The 17,052-nt window shown below is 40.3% G+C and overlaps 1 protein-coding gene across 8 annotated transcripts in view; it reads left to right on the top strand.

Annotated features, from left to right (window-relative positions):
• Positions 1–17,052, top strand: part of RELCH (RAB11 binding and LisH domain, coiled-coil and HEAT repeat containing) — a 500,624-nt gene that overhangs the window by 122,476 nt on the left and 361,096 nt on the right. For all 8 annotated transcript variants that reach the window (XR_003854685.1, XM_029590486.1, XM_029590488.1 and 5 more), the window contains exon 6: positions 8,590–8,787. Coding sequence is in view for 7 of the 8 variants with exons in the window: in XM_029590486.1 (XP_029446346.1) it covers positions 8,590–8,787 (198 nt within the window). In the remaining variant the exon portion in view is untranslated. The remainder of the gene's footprint in view (positions 1–8,589; positions 8,788–17,052) is intronic.

Here is a 17,052-nt window from a genome sequence, read left to right on the forward strand (position 1 = left end):
ACAGTGTTTTTAGCTCAAGGTAGTGAAATTGGGAGTTTGTTCTTCCACAGCCAAAGCAACATAACACAATCCTAGAAAATTACAATTGCAGTCTTCAAAGACACCTAATTTGTCATCTTCGTGGAAAACAGTTGAGCAGAAACCAACTGCTAGCCGAAATGAAGCCTCTAATTATGTGGGACTTAAGAGACTCTTGACTGTATACCTGGCACGTCTAACAAGCAGCAGGAATTTCATGTGTTTCATTATGAGACCCAGCACTCTTGACATGGTAAAATCAGATTTATGGAAAGTCAGTAAATCACTCAGATGGAAGACACGTTGCCAGGCCAGGTAAAACAGTACATCTCAACCATGCCTTTCCTGTGATAATATAAGCTAGTCTGACAGACTGAGATTCATTGCCTCAAATATTAATTTTCTGAATAAGCAAATGGCCCTAACTTTAAATTTACAAGTGCAAAATAATAAAAAGGAGTGTGAAGCAGACCATCTATTGGGCACTCAGCACAGTTTTGCTGGATATGATCAAAAAGAAGGGATTACTCTGATAGAAAAGGCTCATTTCCTAAAGTAATGTGTAATAATATAAACTTTCAAAAAGATAATTGGTGAAAGACTCCTACAATTGATGCAGTTATTTCCAGCATTTATGGTTTACTTGGGTTGGGTTGTCTGGGGAGTGTCTGCCTTAACGTGTTTGTATGTTTAATTAGTGTTTTATGTAATCTGCTTTGTCCTTTGTTAGTTGAAAAATGCAGAATATAAATCTGGAATTAAGTTAAATGAAACATCTGGACTACAAGCATTCCTATAGAGGGAAATTCTGAGCTCAAAGATTCAATTGACTGCAGCTTGGACAACTTCATTGAAAAAAGGTTATAGCTAAATGGTAGAGTTTTACAATCTGCTGTTTTTTTTTCTCTGTATGCTTCTAGTGGCATGATTTGCAAGATTCAAAACAGAGCAAGAAATGGAAAAAAGCTCTGACTGTATTGATGTCTTCAGTGTGATCTTCCTTTAAATGTTGCTTCCTGATATGTACCAGATGCCTTTAAGTTTTTCAGTAATTTTATTTTTACCCATGTTCTGTCTTTCACACATTTGCATTATTTATAATTACTGTGGGTTTGATTACTGTGTAGGCTGAATGTCTTGTCACCCAGTTAACACAGTTATTATGATCCCCCCCCCCCCTTTAAAATATTCTGAAAATGTGTTACATTATTGAGGAAGTTTGATGTATCTTTTCTAGTGCTGTATGTTTTAATGGATAAATGAAAGACATTATTTACCCTTTCAAATAATAAATTAAGGGGACACTTCATAAAACTGACCTGCAGATTTAAAACATGGCATATTGTTAAACATGATAGATTCCATGTAGCATGACATGTTGTTAATATAGGTGGAATAAGATATGCCTTACTGGGTCAGACCAAGGTCCATCAAGCCCAGTATCCTGTTCCTACAGTGGCCAATTCATGTCACAAGTACCTGGCAAGTACCCAAACATTAAATAAATCACAAGCTACTGTTGCTTATTAATCAATAGTAGTTTATGGAATTTTCCTCTAGGAACTTGTTCAAACCTTTTTTAAATCCAATTACACTAACTGCTATAACCACATCATCTGGCACTGAATTCCAGAGCTTAACTGGGCACTGAGTGAAAAAGAATTTTCTTCGATTTGTTTTAAATGAGCTTCTTGCTAACTTCATGGAGTACCCCCTGGTCCTTCTATTATCTGAGAGAGTAAATAACCTATTTACATTAACTTGTTCAAGACTTTTCATGATTTTGTAGACTTCTGTCATATCCCCCCTCAGTCATCTCTTCTCCAAACTGAATAGACCTAAATTCTTTAGCCTTTCCTCATAGGGCAGCCATTCCATGCCCCTTATTTTGGTCGCCCTTCTCTGCACTTTCTCCAATGCAACTATATCCTTTTTTAGATGTGACGACCAGAATTACAGACAGTGTTCAAGATGCGGTCTCACCATAGAGCAATGCAGAGGCATTATGACATCCATCCATTTATTTTCCATTCCCTTCCTAATAATTACTAACATTGTTTTCTTTTTTTTATCGCCACAGCACACTGAGCCAACAATTTTACTGTATTATCCACTATGACACCTAGATCTCTTTCCTGGGTGATAACTCCAAAGATAGGATTGTGTAACTGTACAGCAAAGGTTATTTTTCCCTATATGCATCACTTTGCACTTGTCCACATTAAATTCATCTGCCATTTAGAAGCCCAATCTTCTAGCCTCACAAGGACCTCTTGCAATTCATCACAATCCACTTGAGATTTAACTACTCTGCATAAATTTGTGTCATCTGCAAATTTGATCACCTTACTCATCGTACCCCTTTCCAGATAATGTATAAATATATTAAAAAGCACTGGTCCAAGTACAAAACCCTGAGGCACTTCACTGTTTACCTTTTTCCACTGTGAAAACAGACCATATAATCCTACTCTGTTTCCTGCCTTAACTAGCTTGCAATCCCCGAAAGGACATCGGCTCCTATCCCATGACTTTTTAGTTTTCTTAGAAGCTTCTCATGCGAACTTTTGTCAAACGCCTTCTGGAAATCTAAATACACCACATCTACCGGTTCTCCATTGTCCACATGTTTATTCACCCCTTCAAAAAAAAAATGTGGGAGAATTGTGAGGCAAGACTTCCCTTGGGTAAATCCATGTTGGCTGTGTCCCATCAAACTATGTCTATCTAAATATTTTGTGATTTTATTCTTTATAACAGTTCCCATGATTTTTCCCAGCACTGAAGTCAGGCTCACCGGTCTATAGTTTCCCAGATCACCCCTGGATCCCATTTTAAATATTGGGGTTACATTGGCCATCTTCCAATCTTCAGGTACATCAGATGATTTAAAAAATGTGTTACAAATTAATTGAAGTAGGTCTGAAATTTAATTTTTTAGTTCTTTCAGAACTGGGGGGTGTATACCGTCCGGTCCAGGTGATTTACTGCTCTGTTTGTCAATCAGGCCTACGATATCTTCCAGGTTCACCGTGATTTGGTTCATTTGAGTCATCAACCATGAAAATCTTTTCCAGAACTGGTATCTCCCCAACATCCTCTTTAGTAAACACTGAACCAAAGAAATCATTTAATCTTTCCGCAATGGCCTTAACTTCTCTAAGTACACCTTTAACCCCTCGATCATCCAACAGTCCAGCCAACTCCCTTGCAGGCTTTCTGCTTTGGATATATTTTAAAAGGTTTTTATTGTGAGTTTTTGCCTCTCTGGCCAACTTCTTTTCAAATTCTCTCTTAGCCTGTTTTATCAATGTCTAATTAACTGCTATTAATCAAGTTTACTAAGGGAATAGCCACTGCTATTAATTGCATGAGTAGCATGGGATCTTCTTAGTGTTTGGGTAATTGCCAGGTTCTTGTGGCCTGGTTTGACTTCTGTTGGAAACAGGATCCTGGGCTTGATGGACCCTTGGTCTGACCCAGCATGACATACATCTGGACTGTGCTTCTAGGATGGTACTTTTTTAACAATGTCCACACCTATTGCACACTTTTTACCTTTGTAGCTGCACCTTTCAGTTTTTTTCTAACTTATTCTCATTTTATCAAAGTTTCCCTTTTGAAAGTTTAGCGCTAGAGCCGTGGATGTACCCACTGTCCCCCTTCCAGTCATTAATTCAAATTTGATCATGTTATGATCACTGTTGCCAAGCAGCCCCACCACCATTACCTCTCTCACCAAATCCTGTGCTCTGCTGAGAATTAGAACTAAAATTGCTCCCTCCATCATCTGTTCCTGAACCAATTGCTCCATAAAACTGTCATTTATTACACCCAGGAACGTTATCTCTCCAGCATGTCCTGATGTTTCACTTACCCAGTCAATATTGGAGTAATTGAAATCTCCCATTATCGCTGCACTACCAATTTTGTTAGTTTCCCTAATTTCTCGTAGCATTTCACTGTGTGTCTCACCATCTTGACCAGGTGGACAGTAGTATACTCCTATCACTATACTTTTCCCTAACACACAAGGGATTTCTACCCATAAAGATTTGATTGTGCATTTAGTCTGATGCAGGATCTTTATCCTGTTGGACTCTATGCCATCCCAGACATAAAGCACCACCCCGCCACCAAGGTGCTCTTCTCTGTCATTGTGATATAATTTGTACCTCAGTATAGCACTATCCCATTGGTTATCCTCTTTCCACCATGTCTCTGAGATGCGAATTAAATCTGTCATCATTCACTGCTATACACTCTAATTCTCCCATCTACGTGTGGTTTTTGTTTGTATTTGCGTTCTACTTTTCAGTTGACAGGGATAAATTTGAATCTTTTAGCTCAGATTAGTTTTTAATTATAGGCACTTGGACTATTTTTCTTATTATTGGAACCTCTCTGTTGGGATGCCCTAACTGTAATGCTTTAATGTATCCTTTGAAGATAGCTCACTCCAAATCGTGCGCTGCTGAGCGACTGTTGGCTTTGCCCTTTGTTCTAGTTTAAAAGCTGCTCTGTCTCTATTTTAAAGATTAGCACCAGCAACCTGGTTCCACCCTGGTTAAGGTGGAGCCCAACCCTTCGGAAAAAACTTAACGTGCTATGTTTTTTGATGATTATTATTGATCCTTTATATGGATTATTTTAATTATATTGCTAGAGGAGTTGTATGGATCAAACATTGGATAGCTGACCATTCTTCCAAAGTTCATCTAAGTATTTCTTTAGAAGTAAATGTATTTGATTTTGAAGTTGAAAAAATTGTTAAAGATGTAGCATAGGAATACCATAGAGTCTAGGATCACCAAACTGTGGCTTGTGAGCCATACCCAGGCCCCAGAGGAATTATTTTCTGGTCCAGTTAACACTTTCTTGACTGCAACCAAATTGGCCTGCAGAGCAAGGTTTACATTTATTTATTTATTTTGTTTACCACATGTAGCAGTGGCAGAAGCTGTCTGTGCTTGTAGGGTCCTCAGCTTCTGCCAACAGAACAGAAATCCCACTTCAGGTAATGGGATCAGTTAGGAATGAGGGGAAGGGAAGGGAAAAAATGTGGCGTGAGAGGAAGGGATGGGAATGTGAGTAAAAGGAGGAGAATGGATGAGGGGAAGAGTGAAAGAAAAGGAGCATGAGAAGAGGGATAGAGAGAACGCCAAGAGAGTATGGGGAGGGTAAGCGGCAGATAATGTGCCATAAATGCATAACCCTGACATTCACCAACCCTCAGATGCAGATGCTGAGGAAGGAGGGAGACAGGGTAGTAGGTTTTCCAGAGGTGTGGCAAGGCTGACAAATTCCTAGTGTTATTTTTGAGTCCCTATGTATCATAACCACTGTGGGGAGCCCAGACACCTGTCTCCCTGCTTCTGTGGTATTTCAAATTAACAAATAGGCCAGACTCCAAAGGCGAACCCGCCATCACTGCCCCCTTCCTTGGCCTTCTTGATGATTTGAAATGTCAAATGCAGCCCTTCATTTATAAAGTTTGCCATACACAAAAGATAATCATTTTGTTTTCCTTTGCAAGATTTCAAAAGGAGACACACTATTCTTTCAGAGGTGTCTATGATTTCAAAAGATTTTTCTGTAGAGCAAATTGCCATAATAAACTTGGTTCAGGTAAAAATTCTTCCAAATAATGACAACCTTAAACAATTCTAGGTGCACCAGTTAAGAGAAATGTGTAAAGATTTTCTATATACAAAACCTTATAAAAGTCTTCACATCCTTGTACATTTTTCACATTCTGCTGTTTAAAAAATACAAATCAAAATGCATTAAAGGAGTGTTTTTACTGATCTACACAACATACTGTATATTTTCATCATGAAAAAACAATTATAGAAATATGCCAAAAGTAATAATTGTAACAGTCTTGATTGCATAAGTCTTCACACCCTTTGTCATTACAAACTCAAATTAGCTCTGATTCAGTTTACTTATGGCCCATAAAAAATTACATAGAATCCCTCTGTGTCCAATTATGATAGTTGCGGTGATTCAAATGCAACTAGATAAGGAAGCATGCTGAGCAAGGAGCAGTGGAAAGAACTCCAGGATAACATTGGGACAGGTTGGGGAAAGGCTATAAGAAAATTTCAGTGTGTGAGTATCCCCTGAGGCACTGTCAGGTCCATCATTGCAAAAGTGAGAATGTTTTGGGACCACCAAGATCAGTAGGCATGAGTTAAGGAAACCGCTGTGGAAGGTCACTCTGAGGCCTAAGATTACTTTAAAAGAATTACAGAGGTCTCCGAGTCAACCTGGGGAAAATGTTGATTGTTGAACAATTTCAAGATTACCCTACAAACATTGCCTGTTGGGAGAGTGGCACGAAAGACACCACTGCTGAAAAAAAGCCATATGATGTGTTGCATAGCATTTGTAAAGAAAGACTTAGGAGACCCTGCATGCATGTGAGAGAAGATTTTGTGGTCTGATGAGACTTCTTAGTTTCGGTGCTAAGCAGTATGTGTGGCATAAAACAAGCACATCACATCACCCTGCTAACACCATCCCTACACAACAGTGGCAGAATTATGTTGTGGGGATGCTTTGCAGAAGCGGGTACAGAGACGCTTATGAAGATCGAGGGGAAAGATGGATGGTGCAAAGTAAAGAGAAATCCTAGAGGAAAGTTTGTTCCAATCTGCCATAGGACATGGGCCTGAGGAAAAGCTTCACCTTTCAGCAGAACCATGATCCTAAGCACAAAGCAAAAGCAACAATAGACTGGTTCAGCAAGAAGAAAGTGAATGTCCTTGAGTGGCCCAGTCACAGCCCAGACCTGAATCAAATAGAAAATCTGTGGCAACACTTGAAGACTGCAGTCCACAAACTATCCCTAGCCAGCTTGAAAGACCTTGAGTGTTCTGCCAAGAAGAATGGGCAAAAAAACAGCATTATCCAACTGTGCAGTTAGCAGACAGTTATCCTAAATGATTCGGCTAATCCATCAAGTATTGAGTCAATGGGAGTGAAGACTTATGCAATCAAGAATTTTGGTTTTTTTTATTCTTAATTAATTTTGGAATGTTTCCAAAATTGTACTTTCATGTTGAAAGTTTTGAGTATATTGTGTCGAAAGTGTAGAAGTATGTTGTGTAGATCAGTGAAAAAGACTCCTGCTTTAATGAATTTTGATTTATATTTTTTAGACTGCAGAATATAAAAATGTACAAAGGTGTGAAGATTTTTGCAAGGCACTGAATCTGGAAAATCTCCTTTTTGGACAATTGAGTACTGGATTTAATTACAGAAAGACTGGAGGAGCAGCCTAATGTTTAGAGCAGCAGGCTGAGAAGCAGGGAAGCCAGAGTCTGAATCCTGCTTCTCCCTCTGTTGCTCTTCATGAAATTGGGCATGTCACTTCACCCTCCATTCCCTCAGTTACAGCTTAGCTTGTAAATCCTCTTGAGATGGAAAATAACTGCATTACCTTAATTGTAACCGATAGAAATTATAGGCTTTAGCAGCAGACACTTTAGCTCTATTATGGACTCTGGATCTATACACATTTTCTCCATGGTTCTCCAGAACTTCCACAGCTTCCTGTGTAATGTTGCTTGCTCCATATTGGCCAAGGAAAATTGATTTCTAGACTAGTTAGAATTTTCTACTGCTGAACTGATTTAGCTTCAATTCCAACTATATTATCACATGGTCTAGTTTTATTTAAGGATATATTGTGTTGAACTTGACCAGTATAGAAATTAAAAGAAAAATGTTAGAACATATAAGATACTCAGATTTGTGATATGCTTCTTAGCTTTCAGGAAACAGTTTATTTGCAAAGATTATTATACAGTTTAGGACAGATTTGCCTTTTGTTGCAAACAAAAGATAAATACGTCAAGATCATTAATAAAGTCTAATTTAGAATTTCTTTTTCAGCAACTTGACTTAGTCAAAGGTAAGTACTTATTTAAAATGCTGAAGAGAGAATTATCGGAACCATAAATTGATTTTCTCCAAAGAAACTATTTTTATTGGCATCGCATAACCCACCTGGTGATTCTTGTAAAGCTTTGCGTGGCCTTTAATTGAAATCTTCACTCATTTAAAAACACATATGTGTGTGTGTGTGTATGTGTATATATATATATATGTGTGTGTGTGTCCTAGCTCTGGAATCATTCCTAAATACCACAAGTTTTTGAAGAACAACACCCATGACAAAGTGGGCTCTGTTCCTCGTAAGCTCATGCCTCAATAAATTGATTAGTCTGTATGCTGCCACCTGCCTCTATCATTTTTCCTATTAACACAGCACCCCTCTGAAGATGCCCTCTGAAAACTTTACTTATGGCAATCAATGACAAGTATGTAATTATTCCACCCTGAAACATCTAGGCATGTGATTATTGACATTTTTATTTACACAATTCTCTCAGTCTAGGGATAAATGTGGCCTCATTGGAATCAGCTTGAACTCACACAGATGAGGATAAAGTGAAAAAGATAGTTGCAAGAGTGTATTGAGGCAAAGTGGAATTGACAAACAGCTAAATTAAAATATAAGAAGTTGAGACAAGTTAAATATAGGCTTGTATGTTTTTCCAGGATTTTGAACTGTGGGACGATGTAGGTTTGAACATTCCAAAGCCTCCAGACTTGTTGCAGCTGTATCGTGACTTTGGAAACCACCAAATTGCTGCAAAAGATGTCGTTGATATAGCAGTTGGTGTGGAGGAGGAGGAATTAGATGCCATTCCAACAAAAGAGAATGTAGCTGCTTTTGAAGAACTGCAGGTCACAGAGGTGAGAAATAAAAATGTAAATATTAAAACAGGAATTACATTTCACTTTCTTCATGTCATGTAAGGTTAAGAAATTATATCTAGTTTTACCCAAAATTATATTTGAAAAACAAGCAATGATCAGAATTATTTTGGGATTGTTTTCTCTTTGTTGCTTTCTCTCCTTTTGGTCTCAGAGCACCTGGGGAACCCCGCTGCTTCTTAACCCTTTTATTTTCAAAGTGTTTGTAAATTCAGTAGCTGAAGAAATTTTTTGTGTTGGAGGGAGCAGAGGTTCTTCTTATATTACAGGTAAAGTGGAAAGTTCTTTATGAAGTAGGGCTAAATTAAAAGCATCTTATAGTAAGGGCAACAAATCATGTTAAGAAATACATGTAAGAGAAAAAAGAAACCAGTATGGTTTTCCAAAGAGATGGCTGAAAAAGTAAGGGCAAAAAGATATAGCATTCAAAAAGTACATAGGTTGACAAAATGAGCAAGAGTGGAAGAAAGGATAACTAAGATAAAGCAATATGGTAAGGCATTTTTTAGGTATATTCATAGGCGGAGGAAGCATACAAGTAGGATAGTAAGACAGAGGAGAGAGAGACTGTGGTGGGTGCTAAAGAAAATCCAGAAATGTTAAACAAATAATTTGCTCATTTACTGAAGAAGGGATTAGAGACCCCAGTGTCAGTGGGTACGGTACATAAGTTAGTGGGGTAGATGCCATATTATTTGCCTAAGAAAGACTGTGTGTAGACTTAGCAACACTCGAAAGGGCAAAGCTATGGGTCTGAATGGGTTACATCCAAGGATATCAACGGAGCTCATGTAAGCAAGTTTAGGGGTACAGGGATCTGTCTGTTACAGGACACTTCCAATTGCCCTCCCACCTTACTTCATGATCCTAAGAGGCCGATCGGTGCGCTCAGTCGAGCGCACTGTTAATTTGCAGTCGCGGGTAGAATAGGTGCTAATCAATCCCCTAATGCAATAAGGGGATTAGTGCATATTCGATGCGCATCCAACACGGAGTGAATCTAATAGCGCTCAACACTTGCAAATGCATGTGAATGAGGCTATTAGGCATTCACTCCCGATACAAAAAAGAAAAAAATGTGCATCTCAGACGCACATTTAACTATTATATATTAACGCCTACAATATCGTTGTGATATTAAGTAGGATGAAAAATAAACAAAAGTGAAAAAAAAAAATTTGAGACTCGGACCCATCATGAAAACTGACACCGAGTTTATCGGTAGCGGTTTTCCTTACCGGTGGACAGCCACAAAAACAGACACTGATAAACCCGATGTCTTTTTTCATGACTACCGTTCGCCGGTAAGGAAAACCGATGCTGGGTTTATCGGCGTCTGTTTTTGTGGCTGTCCGCCGGTAAGAAAAACCAACACAGATAAACTTGGCGTCTGTTTTCATGACTGGCGTACGGCAGTCACGAAAACCGATTTGGGTTCACGTTAGCAAGGATGCGCTAGGGTTGCGCTTCCTTGCTGACGCGACCCCCTAATTTAAATATTGCATCGCGCCATGCATGCATTAAGACTGTTCAGCTCCCACTTTCTACACAACTTTATTGCGTCGGCCCCTAAGTTAGGAAAAGCATGTATTCTCCTTAGAAACAGACTTTTATTTATCAGATTTGGCAGGATATAGCACTTAGAAAATAACAATTCCTGTCTCTACCGTCCTGGCCACTAAGCACCAGTTTTTCTTAAAGAACATTCTGTACCATGGGTGGTAACAAACATGCCATAAACCTTAGCTTGCTTAATATATTAAATCTTATGGCTAACTTACCTTACCAATGGTCCCAGCTTCAGGCGATATCCCTCTGTTTTATCTCTGAAGCAGACTCTGGCTGGAGGTCTGAAGAATGTGGACAGAGGAGAGGCTTGCTTTCTGGGCTTGGTACTAGCAGAATGGGCAGGCGGTCCCGGAAAGAGAATTGCTTCTGGCTCTGGTACTAGCCAGGCTATCTGGGCTTGCTCTCGCCCCTCACCATCTCAGACTCCATGTCACTCTCCGCACCTATGCAGAGTGTCTCCTCTTTCTGGTCTCCTGCCCCTGTCTCTTGGCCATACCTAGTCTTCTCCCTCCTTGATAGCAGGGGCTGCTGGTCTGCTTCAGGCTTCCCTTTCTTTTCTTTCAGGCGTCCCTTCTCTGGTTTCAGGGTTATTCTCAGGATTCTCTCTTAAAGTTTCACTTGTTTCAGGGTTGCTTCTCAGGTTTCACTGCCGCCTTCTTCTTTGCTCCCCACCCCCCTACTTATACTTTCCAGCTGATAAATTGCATAAGCTCATGCATAATCACGTGGCAGGTAGAGAGTCTTTGCTGCATTGCAGGTATTTTCCCCTCCCCATTTCTTCAGGGGGGAGAACTGCCATGTCTGTATGCCAAGCTGTATTCCAGAGTGAGTTCTACATCTCCGACTGCCCCCTCCTTTCTTCCAAGGATGGGGGTCTTTCTGACCTATGGACTCACCTTGGCTGGTCCTTGATACCTGCTTATGAGCTTAAGTTGTATTGTTCTTCTGTCTGCTTTTTTTTTTATTTTTTATTTAAACAGACACTTACAAACAGGCACATCTTGATAAAATATCCTTCAGTGTATCAGGGCAAAGGTTCTTTCTCTTGATGTGACAGTGCTTTTGGGGCCTGTCAGTATTGGCCTGTATGTTTCTTGGCTATTATGAATCATATTTGGTGATTCAGTGGTAAAACATGAGAGATCTCCCTACACTCAGAGAGGTTCTGATGGGTCCACTGAAAGATATGTTCAGTAGACCTTTGGAGATGGGAATGAGCCCACAAGGCTGGAAAAGGGCAGATGTCCCTCCTCAAAAAAAGTGGTATCAGAGAGGAGGTTGGAAACTTAAGGCCAGATATTCCTACTTCCGTGATAGGAAAATGAATTAAGACTGCACTGAAAGAAGCTAGTAAGATTGCAGGCTGTGGAGGATGATCAATTTCTTTGATTCCTTTGGTGATTAGAGAGATAAATTAAGGGAATGTTGCCTCAGTCCATGACTCCACAAAGATGAACAAGCTCTTCACTCTATGGATTGTAATGGAACTGTCTTCTAACTTGAATTGACTAAAGCTTATAGTAGGTCCACTAATTTTTATTTCTTTTATCCCTAATATACCTGGGAGTATCATGATACATTAAAATCATTTCAAATTAGAAAGATGGTATCTACTTTTCTTATGCTCAAGCAGGTCTGACCTTAGGCATGTTTAGGACCATAATGTTAGGGCTTTGGCGATGTCAGTCACTCACCCAAGGTCTTCCTCCATTGATGAGGCTTGGAAGGCTCTGAAATGGAATTTAGTCCACAGATTCGCATCCCCTTAGTATTCAGATAACAGACTTTTGGCAAGATAGTAGGTTTGGCATTTCTAATGGTAAAGCCATTAGGGTTCATTTTATCTTTTTGAGTTGTCTTCCATATTATAAAATATTTTTTAATTAAAAAAAAAAAAAAAAAGTCAAATGAGTGAGTGAGTGGAGGAATAGCTTAGTGGTTAGAGCAGTGGGCTACAAACTAGACGTCCAGTGTTCAAGTCCCACTCTTGCTGCTTGTGACCTTGGGCAAGTCACTTTATCCTCCATTGCCTCAGGTACAAACTTATATTGTAAGCCCTCTGGGGATAGGGAAATATCTACAGTACCTGAATGTAATCCACTTTGAAGCGCTGAAAAAAGTGCGAAAAGCCTAATATGAAATCTAAATAAATAAAAAAAATAAAATAAAAGGTTTTAACCCACAGAAATACGCCCCCTGCCTGCTGGAGGTCTTGATGATTTCCCTTTTTTTTTGCTGAAGACTTCACCTAGGGCATCCCACTTGTGTGACTCAGTAAACCTGCTTTGCCTTCAGAAAAAATGAAGTTGTTTAGCTGTAACAGGTATTCTCTGAAGACAGCACTTCACGAGTAATATAATCCCTCCCACATCCTGTTCTGAAGTTTTCTCCTAGTCAAAGCTGTGCTGGACCTGAGGGGAGCCACAGCAGCAGAAGAATTCTTGTGCTTGCACTGAAAAGGAATTTTAAAACTGCCCAGAAAACTCTGGAGTCATTTTCCATTCTGTGCTAAGTGCAGTCACATGACCCACTCGATTGGTCATTGAGGTGCTATTCTTCCCCTGCCCCCGGCCAGAAAATACCTCTTACAGGTAAGCAGTTTTAACTCAATCCTTGAAATAACATTTTGTTTTCAGATGATATAAGTTGGAGCCTGGTACATTTTGTTCCACATTTTTGAGCAGGTGCAGAGGATGATTGATCATAGGCAGTTTTCTACTTGTATTTGAACTTGTTTCTCCACACTTTATCATTTGCCATGTGCCCCCTTATTGAAATCCATCTATTTTTGTTAAAGTCAACTTAGTTGCAAAATGTACATACTTTATTTTTAACAGTATAAGCACAATTAGGCTAACTGCCCTCGCATAATTTTCTCTCTGGTTTTGTCTTTTTATGATTTTTCTTCTCTGATCTTTCAGCATTTTTTCCTCATTATTGCACCTGTTGTCTTGTCCTGGATCTCCCTCCTCTATCCTTTCACATTTGCTCTTTTTTTCCTTCTCTTTCCCTGTCACTCCTTGTCCTCTCTCCCTTTATTTTTCCGTCTAAGACTCCCCCTTCCACTGACCTTTCGCTTCCTTTTTGCTCCTTCATTTCCCCATTCCCCAGAGCCCACCCTGCTATCACTACACTGTTAACCTACCCCAGAATCCTTTCTTATCGTTCCATCCCCTGCTTCTACTTCCCCTTCATATCTTCCCTTTTCTTTTTTTCTTCTTTGTTTTACCTCCCTCCACAATGGTATGTCTCCAGAATCCCGCCTCACCCACCAGAAAGGATTGACCGTTGTGCCAAGGCAATTTTCTGACAGGCTGCTCCTCACATTTCTTTTTGTTATGTTTCTTCTTTTGCTTTGATCCCTTCCTTTGTAGGATCTAGAATCTTGCTGTTTCTAGTACTTCACTGGAGCACCAGTTTAAATGACTCAGGAGGGGGGACTGAAGCAATAGAACATAAATATACATCACGAAAGACAGAATATAAATAAAACAATATATCTCATTGGCTTTGAAAATTGCCATCCTGTAAGAGGTATATATATGTCCTATTGGCAGCCAAGAGATTAATTTCTCCTTTTTCCTATACAATCACTATTCACTGCTATCATGTTTGTAGTTGCACTTGTATTGCCAAAAATGATAGGCTGTATCTTTTGAGATGACAAAATTGTTCTAAATAAGCAATAGCTTTTTATTTTGTAAATTCTAATGTAATAATTATAAACTCAGATGTGAGCTTAGATGGCATCTAGAAATGGTTTTTAGATATGTGATACAGGTCCTAAATCAGGTCCTTGCCACTAGAAATTTGCTCTTTGAGAAATCCTAAGGCATGTCAAGTAAGCTCTACTTTCGGTTGTTGGTGATGAGCATTATTACAGAGGTCTATTAAGTGGATTTGTATTGCTTTAGCCTTTCCTTATAGGGAAGCTGTTCCATGCCCCATATTTTGGTTGCCCTTCTCTGCACTTTCTCCAGTGCACTTACATCCTTTTTGAGATTCAGTGACCAGAATTGCACACATTATTCAAGGTACAGTCTCACCATGGATACAGAGGCATTATGACAACCTCCGTTTTATTTTCCATTCCCTTCTTGTTTGCTTTTTTGATCGCCAAGGCACCCTGGATTGACTATTTCAATGTATTATCCACTATGAAGCCTAGATCTCTTTCCTGGGTGGTAGCTCCTAAGATAGAACCTAACATTGTGACTACAGCAATGGAGAAATTACTTACCTGATAATTTTTGTTTTCCTTAGTGTAGACAGATGGTCTCAGGACCAATGGGTATTGTGCTCTCCTGATAGCAGTTGGGAGACAGAGTCAGATTTCAAAGCTGACATCACTCTACATATACCCGTGCAATAAGCTTAGCTTTTCAGTATTCTCCTCAAAAAGCCATTGTGGATATATGTTTGCTTAAATAACTTGATTAAACTTGATTAACTTGAACTGTTTCAACTGATTTTCAAACTGCAGCAGTGCATTCAACCAATTAACACCGACACTAGACAAACTATGGGTGTCTTGAACTAGAGGTAGGCCATGGCTTACCCGTATTAATCTCGAGGTTTGTTATCCGCGGTTCTCATTCTTTGGGGCAGCCGTGGGTGGGATGCTGAGTCATTTGTCTACACTAAGGAAAACGAAATTATCAGGTAAGTAATTTCTACATTTCCTAGCGTGTAGCCAGATGGACTCCCAGACAGGGTGGGAGGCTGCCCGTGGCCCACTTAGTACTGCCCTTGCGAAGGCTATGTCCTCCCGGGCCTGAACATTCAGGCGGTAGAACCTGGAAAATGTGTGTAAGGAGGACTACATCGCCACTCGACAGATCTCAGCGGGCAATAGCAGTTTGGTTTCCGCCCAGGATACCGCCTGGGCCCTCGTCGAATGAGCCTTAACTTGAAGAGGTAAGGGCTTTCCTGCCTCTATGTAGGCCGCCTTGATTACTTCTTTGATCCAGAGGGCTATGGTCGCCCGCGAGGCCGCTTCCTCTTGTTTCTTCCCGCTGTGAAGAACGAACTGGTGGTCCGTTTTGTTCACAGATTCCGATCTTTCCAGGTATCGGACTAGGAGTCTTCTGACATTTAGATGGCGAAGAAGGCGTGATTCTTCCAAGTCCTTATGTTCATCTGGAGATGGTAACAAGATGGTTTGGTTCAAGTGAAACTAGGAAACCACTTTCGGTAAGAAGGAGGGGACTGTGCGCAGATGTGTGGTGGACCTTCCTGAACTTCCCAATGAAGGTTTGCCAACCCACCTTCTGGAACAAAATAGGGGGACGTCTCTCTCTTATCGGAGGTGGCTCGAGAACACATCGGACCAATGGGTCCTGGAGGTGATACACACTGGAATTTTGCAGTATTTCTCAGGACGTTTCCATGGTGTCCCTTTGCCACTCCCCGCAGAAGCAGCAAGCAGTGGAGTTGACACTTCAAAGGCTCCTCAGATTGAGGACTGTGATTCTGGTGCCCACATCTCAAGAAAGTATGGGCCGATATTCCATTTATTTTGTTGTGCCCAAGGAGGGCTCCTTTCGTCCCATCTTGGATCTCAAGAGGGTCAACTATCACTTGAAGATGACTCATTTTTGAATGGAAACCTTACGCTTGGTAATAATGGTGGTGCAGTCGGGGGGAATTTCTGTCCTCCTTGGATCTGTCAGAGGCTTACCTTCATATTCCCATCCGATTGGAACACCGCTTTGTATGCTTTGCGATGTTGGGGCACCATTATCAGTTTTGGGTGCTGCCTTTTAGTTTAACCACCGCTCCCAGAACATTTTCCAAGATTATGGTGGTGGTAGCGGCAACCTTGCAAAAAGAAAGAATCCTGGTGCACCTGTATTTGGGCAACTGACTGATTCGAGCCAAGTCTCAGGAAGAGAGTCGCCTGATGACAATAGGGTGATCTCCTTATTGCAGTAGTTTGGTTGGTTGGTGAACCTGACCAAAAGCAGTCTTCAGTCATCCCAGTCATTGGAGTATCTGGGGATCTGGTTCAACATGGGACAGGACAGAGTTTTCCCACTGGAAGTTTGGAACCAGAGATTGATGTCTCAAGTGCGACAGTTGATGAACACCACCATACGCCTGATGTTATGGTCCTACCTACAGCTATTCAGTTTGATGGCAGCTACCCTGGAAGTGTTCCATGGGCAAGGGCGCATATGCAGTGGTTAATCCAGGCTACAAGAACCTGGCAAGTACCCAAACACTAAGTAGATCCCATGCTACTGATGCCAGTAAGAACAGTGGCTATTTCCTAAGTCAGCTTGACTAATAGCAGATAATGGACTTCTCCTCTAAGAATTTAATGCACTTTGAGAGATGGGTCTCTTCCGTGCCATTGGATGCCATCACCCCCAAGGGTCATGGCTAAACCATCCTGCTGTCTATGGGGGAAAGTGCTGAAGAGTGGAATATAAATCAGATAAAATAATTAAATGACCATGTTTACTGTATAAAGTAAAATAACTTGCTTTAACTGGAATGATCAGCAGCTAGGCTATTCCAGATAATGGGTTTTCCCAAGTCATGGGAGTTTTTCCGATCAGATTTCGAATAGTGAGAGTTTTTTGATAACTCATCACATGAAGTCAACCAATTTTTGGAAGCTGTAAGTTTTTGCAGATAATGGATCAGAACCTGGGGTTCTGATTTCTTTCT

The sequence above is a fragment of the Rhinatrema bivittatum genome, chromosome 2 (assembly GCF_901001135.1).
Source record: "Rhinatrema bivittatum chromosome 2, aRhiBiv1.1, whole genome shotgun sequence".
NCBI lineage: Eukaryota > Metazoa > Chordata > Amphibia > Gymnophiona > Rhinatrematidae > Rhinatrema > Rhinatrema bivittatum.